This window comes from Rutilus rutilus (assembly GCF_951802725.1).
Source record: "Rutilus rutilus genome assembly, chromosome: 10".
NCBI classification, from domain to species: Eukaryota; Metazoa; Chordata; class Actinopteri; order Cypriniformes; family Leuciscidae; genus Rutilus; species Rutilus rutilus.
Window position 1 is genome coordinate 1638175 of NC_140215.1, and position 8286 is coordinate 1646460.

The following is an 8286-nucleotide window of genomic DNA, read 5'->3' on the forward strand; positions in this document are numbered from 1 at the left end:
TTTTGAATGGACTGTAATTCACAAGGATGGCCACAGTCACCTCAATGCAGATGCAATGTCACGTCACCCTGCTGACATCAGACCAACTGAGCAGAGCACCTCCTCCAGTGCTTTTGGTAATCTGCACTCTGACAAGAGACATTCTAGTCTGAGTCCTGTGAGTCTGTCTAATCCGGTCAGTTTGGTACATCACAGCCTCTGCAGTACTGATACAAAGCCAGTTTGCTGTAACTTGACTGGACCACAACCTCCTCCGGCCTCCTCACAGGGTGTTCAACAGTCTGTCTCCTCCACATTTGTGCTTCAGTTCCCTGAAGAGGATTTTAAAAAGGAACAACAGCGAGACCCCGTACTGTCAGAGGTTATTAGCTGGACAGTTAAGGGACAGAAACCACCATACTGGCGCATGAAAAAACGCACACTTGTTGAGAAGGCACTTTGGCACGAGTTCCACAGACTTACTTTTCATAATGGTGTACTCTGCCGTAAAGTTTTCAACCCATCCACAACATCAGTGCTCCATCAACTGATTGTCCCTCATGCTTTGAAAGACACGGTTCTGCAGATGCTGCACGGAAATCCTGTAACTGGTCATTCATCTGCTGATAAGGTCCTGAAACGTGCTCAACAGCTGTGCTACTGGCCCTTTATGTCACGTGACATCAAGATGTGGTGCAAGCAATGTACTCCATGTGACGCCAGACGGAGTCCCACACCTCATCAGAGAGCTCCAATGAAAACAATTGTTGCTACTGAGCCATTCCAAAAGGTTGCAGCTGACATTCTTGAGCTCCCCATCACGAGTCGTGGCAACAGGTATGTGCTTGTTGTCCAAGATTATTTCTCCAAGTATGTCAACCTTTATGCCATTCCAGACCAGCGCGCCATAACAGTGGCGAAATGTCTGTTTGAAAACTTCATCTGTGAGCATGGCATCCCGGAAATGCTCCACACTGATCAGGGACGTCAGTTTGAATCTGACCTGGTGAAACATCTGTGTGCCCTGCTGTGTGTGCAGAAAACACGAACCAGCCCATATCATCCTCAGTGTGACGGCATGATTGAGAGGTTCAACAGGACACTTATTGATCAGTTAGCCAAGACACTACTTCAGCAGTCTGGGGAATGGGATGACTGCCTCAACCAAGTTGCTTTGGCTTACAATACCAACCCACACTCTACAACAGGATTCACACCATTCTTCCTCACACATGGTCATGAAGCCAGGATGCCTGTCAACATGCTGTTACCTAACAACACACCATCTTTGTCTATTACGGGTTCTCCTGCTGACTATGTTGCACAATTGACACAGAAACTTCAGTCCGCTTTCAGTTCTGCTGCATGGAACAGAGATTATGCCCACAATCAGCAGAAACGACAGTATGACAAGAGTGTTAAGCACACTCCCTATGTGCCGGGAGACCTTGTCTGGTTAAATGACCCCACTACAGCAAAACAAAAACTTGCTCCTCACTGGAAAGGCCCCTTTGAAATATTAGAGTGCCTAGGATCTGATGTGGATTCTCTTGGAGTGACATACAGGATTCACTATCTCCTGGATCAGTCTGATAAGTCCCAGATTGTCCACTACAACCGTCTCAGACCCTACTATGCTCCTGTGCCAGATTGTGGGCATGAGACACCTACATGTGACTTTTTGCAGTCTCAACTCCCTCATTTGACTGCATTATCAGGTGCTTTGCCCTTTAAGCCTTCAAAGTTTGCAGCCACGAGGAGCTACTCCTTATCTGGCCAGGGCAATACTCCCTCATTAGTTCCTCCCACTGGCCATCGACAACCCCGACCACAGCCCCAATCCTGCTCTCCCCTGACTCAGTCTTGCTCAGCCCCCTCCTTTGGCCCAGTAGGCCAGTTTGACACTGTCCCCTCTTCCACTCCTCAGGCTTCTGGTTCTTTGCTACGCCCGGGGAAACGTTCAGTTAGACCTCCAAGATTCCTTAAGGACTATGTTCTGAACTGATACAGTTGCTTTATTGCTGTGGTTATTGTTACTTGTTTATTTGATGGGAAACGGGGACGTTTCTTTTGTGGGAGGGGGAGGAAATGTAAGGTTTAGAAGTGGAGTTCATATTTCATATTGGAAAGTTGTAATGCTTAGAATTTAATATGATTTATATTTGAGTTAATATACTAGAAGTATATTTACAATGTTTAGTCAGTTAATTATTTACACATTTATGTGTTTACATATTTAATACAGTAAGGATATTCTGCTGAATCTGCCTTTCTGATTCACTCACGTTTATCTCAGTCTAAGTCCTTGCTTCTGATTGGTTAGTGAAGTCACGTGAAAGGCTGTTGAAGGAAGTGTTGTTGTTGTGACGGTGTTCAGTAAAAGTGCCGCTTGAGAAAGTCTCCTGTCTCCATTCTACTGTTTATTATCATAAAGAGTGATCTACCACCACATACCGAACCCTCACGTTACACTAGCAGTGAGCGAGATCAACATTAGAATAACATACTGATCATATTCTAACATTTCATCATGTTGAGCTGTGTAACATTGATAAGTTTCATGTACATTTGCTCACCTCTACATTTGCGCGTCTCTGTCAAGTCGAACCGCGGACGCTAGCTCTCAGCATCTCGAAAACGCCACGCTGATATTAATCCTCGTTTTAGTTCTCCTTTTGTCCCAAAGTCTGCTTGCCATGATCCATAATGTTTGAACGAAACAACAGTGTGAGTGTGCCACTATACGTAACGCAGTTGTCCACGTCTGTCGCCATGGTTACTATGGCAGTACGAGTGGAAACCAGAAATAACGCGGATATTACGTCATTGACAGGCGACAAGTGAACAGGGACGAGCCATTATTTATAATTGGAATTTCTCTGAAATTAAAAATCTTTGGGAACTTTTGGGATATTGTAAGTACACAACTGCAGGAAATATATCACACTGTGCAAGTGATTTTTGGATATTTTATTACAAAAATCTTTCATATTGTCGCTTTAAAAGTCTGTTTGCAAAGCCTGGCCCGAAATTACAACTGATTTACCGAATAATCCACAGTGAAATATATCGAATACAAAAAAATAATGCACTGCTGAGACGTTCAAATTGTTGAAAATAAAAACCCATTTTTCCTAGCATTAGGATCCTTTGGAAGGTAATGGTATTGATCCTGTGTCGATCTTTTCTCGTTCTTTCTGATGAATTTGTAAAGTAGATCACAAACAAAATCGAAAAAGAATTTCACTCTCAGTCAATAATGCATGAACAACCACTAGATGTAGATTATGATTAAAACAGTGCATCATACAAACGACTGATTTGACCCCCTATCTACAATATGAATGTTCATTCAGATCAGTCAATGAATTGCACGCTACAAGTTCTCCAGCGCTGTTTGGACGTTGCTAATAAATTTGTCCCAAGCGCTCCAAAACCGGCAACCAGCATAATGATATAATGAGTCAACGAATAATCCATGGAAAGTTTGTATATAATCCACAGGTTTAAACAGTTCCAGGCAAGGAAAATCCAAACAAAATAATAATCCAATGGCGTTTCCCAAATGCATTTAAAAATGATTAAAAGTATTTCAGTGAAGCTTCAAACCATCATCAAGTGATTTTAAAGCTTTAATCTGTGAAAAACTCTGTTCTTCAGGTGTGTTTGGTGATGGAGATGAATTGAAGTATATGATGAAGGGAGAATCATTCACTCTAAACTCTGATCTTACTGAAATAAAGGATGATGATGTGATTCAGTGGAAGTATGGAAACACTTTAATAGCTGAAATCAATAAACGGGCCGACAGAATCGCTGTATATGATGATGTTCTTGATGGGAGATTCAGAGACAGACTGAAGCTGAACATACGATCTGCATCTCTGACCATCACAAACATCACTGAAGTGACTGGATATTATTCTCTACAGATCAACGGTGTGAGAAAGAGAAAGATCAATATTGGTGCCTACGGTGAGGTTAAACACATTTGTTTCACCTTTATTTAATGACAATATTTAAATTAATTCATACACCATTTTGTTTCTTTTTGTTTGTTTTATGATATTGATTATTTTAAACTGACATTTTAAACTATTTAGTAAAACATTATTAAGTGATTTCACAGTATTAATCTGACAAACCCTGTTTGTGTTTTTGGTATCAGTGTCAGTGAAGGAGGGAGAATCATTCACTCTAAACTCTGATCTTACTGAAATAAAGGATGATGAATGGATTCAGTGGATGTTTGATAACACTTTAATAGCTGAAGTCAATAAACGGACCGACAGAATCGCTGTATATGATTATGTTCTTGATGGGAGATTCAGAGACAGACTGAAGCTGAACAAACGATCTGCATCTCTGACCATCATAAACATCACAACTGAACATACTGGAGATTATGAACGAAGGCTGCCGAGATCGATCAGTTCTGTCTTTCTCGCTGTCTTTGGTAGGTTAAATATTTGTTTTACCATTTTATATTTTAATCAAACGAAACAATATTAATCCAAACACCATTTTGCTTCATTTCTGTTTTAAGTTTTATGATATTGTTCATTTGAAATGTAAATATCAATATCTCAGATACAAACTCTGTTTCTGTTTGTTGATACAGTTGAAATATCAGTGAAGGAGGGAGAATCACTCACTGTAAACTCTGATCTCACTGAAATAAAGGATTATGATTGGATTCGGTGGATGTTTGGAGATGAAAATATTTTAATAGCTGAAATTAATGTAAAGGCCGACAGAATCACTTTATATGATGATTATCTTGGGAGATTCAGAGACAGACTGAAGCTGGACAATCAAACTGGATCTCTGACCATCACAAACATCACAACTGAACATGCTGGAGATTATCAACTACAGATCATGAAAGGGTTTAGGTTTTCAGAAAGTTTCTCATTAAAAGCTTTCAGAGTTTCTGTCTCTGGTGAGTCGAGATCATTTCTCATGTCCTTCAAATATTCTTGTTTTTACCAACTATTTACATATTTATTGTTGAATCACTTTATAGTTTGAGATAATAGATCATATAAACACTGACTCAACACACTGACTGAACCGAAAGAAGATTGTTGATTAGATTTGTTCTTATTTATCTTTTCTCATGTTTTCCAGCTCGTCTGCCTGTTCCTGTCATCAGCAGAGACTGTTCTTCATCTTCATCATCATCATCATGTTCATTGGTGTGTTCAGCTGTGAATGTGGGTCATGTGACTCTCTCCTGGTACAAAGGAAACAGTTTATTGTCCAGCATCAGTGTGTTTTATCGCCACATGAGTCTCTCTCTCCCTCTGGAAGTGGAATATCAGGATAAAAACTCCTACATCTGTGTGCTGAACAATCCCATCAGCAACCAGACTCAACATCTCAACATCACTCAACTCTGTCACACATGTTCAGGTACGGCTGATGCGTTTATGAACTGAGCTGAGGGTTGTTCCATAGAATATGCTAAGAAAAGCAGGGATTAAACTCCAACACCTGACTTGAATGAACCTAACAAATAAGTTGGGGATAAAGCAGTTTCATAAAAGGTAATTGAAGGTCAAGCAATCCCACTAATTTGATCCAGGTTGATCTAGTCTAGATAATTGTGTGTGCATGTGTTTCTGAAGCAGGCCTAGGCCCCGTTTACACGTACATGGTTATTTTGAAAAACGGAGACATTTCCCTTTGTTTACACGTAAACGGAGAATTCGCCTCTGAAAACAATTCTTTCTAAAAACTCCGGCCAGAGTGGAGATTTTGGAACTTATAGTACATTACACTCATATATTTTATACTTAAAATATTAAATAAATTTGAACAGAAGTAGCCTAATTCAGGGAAGATTCTTTTTAAGAATCCAAATATAATAAAGATACAAAATATCTTATTTTATCTTTTTTTGGAGAAAGCAAGAATCCCCAGTTTTAAATGATTGGTTAGATTTAGTTTATAAAGTATGGAGAGAATAACATAAAATTAATTATACATTTTGAAAAGATATGTGCAACTAAAGTCAAAGAATATTCCATAAAATAAAGGAACACATATTAGCCTACATTTTGATATAACCCTCCCTCCCTTTTAACTCTAGTTATTTGTTATTTTATTTATTTACTTATTTAAAATTGAAAATTTGATATTTAAAAATATGAATTGAATAACTTAGGAATTATGTGTCATTAAGAGTTTGATATAAATATGTGAATGTTTAATTTATATATATATATATATATATATATATATAATTTCTTTTTTCCCCTTTTTTCATATGTAAAAGTGTCTAACTTTGTACTTATTAGTTATTGTTCTAATTATGTGTTGGTGGGTATTATCACAAAAGAAAAAAAGTAGAATAAAAAATAAGGAATATTTATCAGGGGAAAATATTATGGGCCCTATTTTAACGATCTGAAACGCAAGTGTCAAAGCGCAAAGCGCAAGTAACTTTGTGGGCGGGTCTTGGCGCTGTTGCTATTTTCCCGGCGGGATAAATGACTCTTGCAACAGGCGCAAATCTAAAATGTGTTGGTCTGAAGAGCTTCATTATTCATAGGTGTGGTTTGGGCGTAACGTGAAATAAACCAATCAGAGCGACATCTCACATTCCCTTTAAGAGCAGGCGCGCTTGTTCTAAAGCGGATTCCTATTATAACGGCGGATTTGCCAGGCGCGCGCCAGGAGCGGTTCAAGGCCAAGGAGAGCAACGCTCTCGTCAGGGACGTTGGGGATGGAGAAACCCACCCAAATTAACTTCGGTTAAAAAGGCGTATGATAATTTGGGTAAATGTGTAAGCTAGATGTATGCTTTTATAATAAATTTTCTATCTATCTATCTATCTATCTATCTATCTATCTATCTATCTATCTATCTATCTATCTATCTATCTATCTATCTATCTATCGTAATAATGTATGATTTGCAAAAATGAAAACTGCTGCGTCTGTGTGTAGATGAGAGAATCAAAGTGTATGCGCGTTGTGCACACGCTACATTGATTATGGCCAAGCATGCGCCCTTAAAATAGCATATGAATAACATGGGCAACGCGCCACTGACTTTATTTTTTCCTGGTTAGTGGCGCAATTGTTTTCTAAACCTGCAAAATAGCATGAAGGAACGTTTGCGCTGGAACACGCCTCCTTTTTTGCGCTGAACCGCCCAGGGAGTGCAAGTTCATTCCCTAGTTTAGCGACGTGCGTCTGTGGAGGGAAAAGCGCGCTTTGCGCGGGTGTAAAATAGGAATGATACATGCGTCGGTGTACAAAGTCAATTGCGCTGGGTGCAAGATAGGGCCCCATGTCTTTAAAGGAGTTGTCCATTTGTATAATTGTGTTAAATGTGTTTGAATTGAAAAACATAATAAAGTACATCAAATATATATATATATATATATGCTAAAATATTTGTTGAATGATAAATGATACAAGGCCTACAAACCTGTTAAATAATATTGTATACTATCAGAGTTGCCAGAGTAACTGAGTTTGAACTATTTTAAGTTTGCTTTATGAAACAGAATCAACCGACAATAAGACTGACTATCCAAAATTAGTCTGGCTTGTATTCTAATCTTGTTTTATGGAACAGCCCTCTGATCTCTGTTTTACCAAAAATAAGATTGTTGATTAGATTTGTTCTAATTTATCTTTTTCTGTCATGTTTTCCAGCTCGTCTGCCTGTTCCTGCCATCAGCAGAGACTGTTCTTCATCTTCATCATCACCACCATCATCACCATCATCACCAGGATCTCATCCTAATCCCATCAGCAACCAGACTCAACATCTCAACATCACTCAACTCTGTCACACATGTTCAGGTACGGCTGATATTAGTTGATGTCAGCGCTGATATTAGCGTTTATGAACTGATCTGATCTCAGTTTGATGCTTTTATTCCTCAGACTCTGTCCACTGTTATGGTCCTGCTGAAGCTGTGATCCGATTGGTCCTCTCTGTTCTGGTGGGCGTGGCTACTGTCATTGTTCTGGTTTATGACATCAGATCCAGAAGAGCTCAATGAGATCAAGCTCATATACACACATCAGAAACCTAATGGTGTCATTTCTCATATTACTATTTTTGTAATTTATTAATCTTTATTTTTTCTCACTAACTCATTAGTGCTCAAAATGTTTGTTGTAAATGCTGATTATTATTTGTAGCGTATGGACAGGACTCATGATTACTTGTCATTATAAATTTTAAGGAAGCTTTTAACCCTTAAACTCGTAATTGTAAATTAGAGCATAGTGCCATGAGTCTGGACTGAATTGATCTCTTTTGACACGTTTGTTACCAAGTGA

The 8286-nt window shown here is 38.9% G+C and overlaps 1 protein-coding gene across 1 annotated transcript; it reads left to right on the top strand.

Annotated features, from left to right (window-relative positions):
* Positions 1–4860: 4860 nt before the first annotated feature.
* On the top strand, positions 4861–8003 carry LOC311298907 (uncharacterized protein; the record flags this gene model as incomplete). Its single annotated transcript, XM_084422231.1, has 4 exons — positions 4861–4921; positions 5110–5394; positions 7651–7800; positions 7885–8003. 4 exons carry the CDS (start codon positions 4861–4863, stop codon positions 8001–8003), a joined length of 615 nt encoding a protein of 204 aa, XP_084278357.1.
* Positions 8004–8286: the final 283 nt, after the last annotated feature.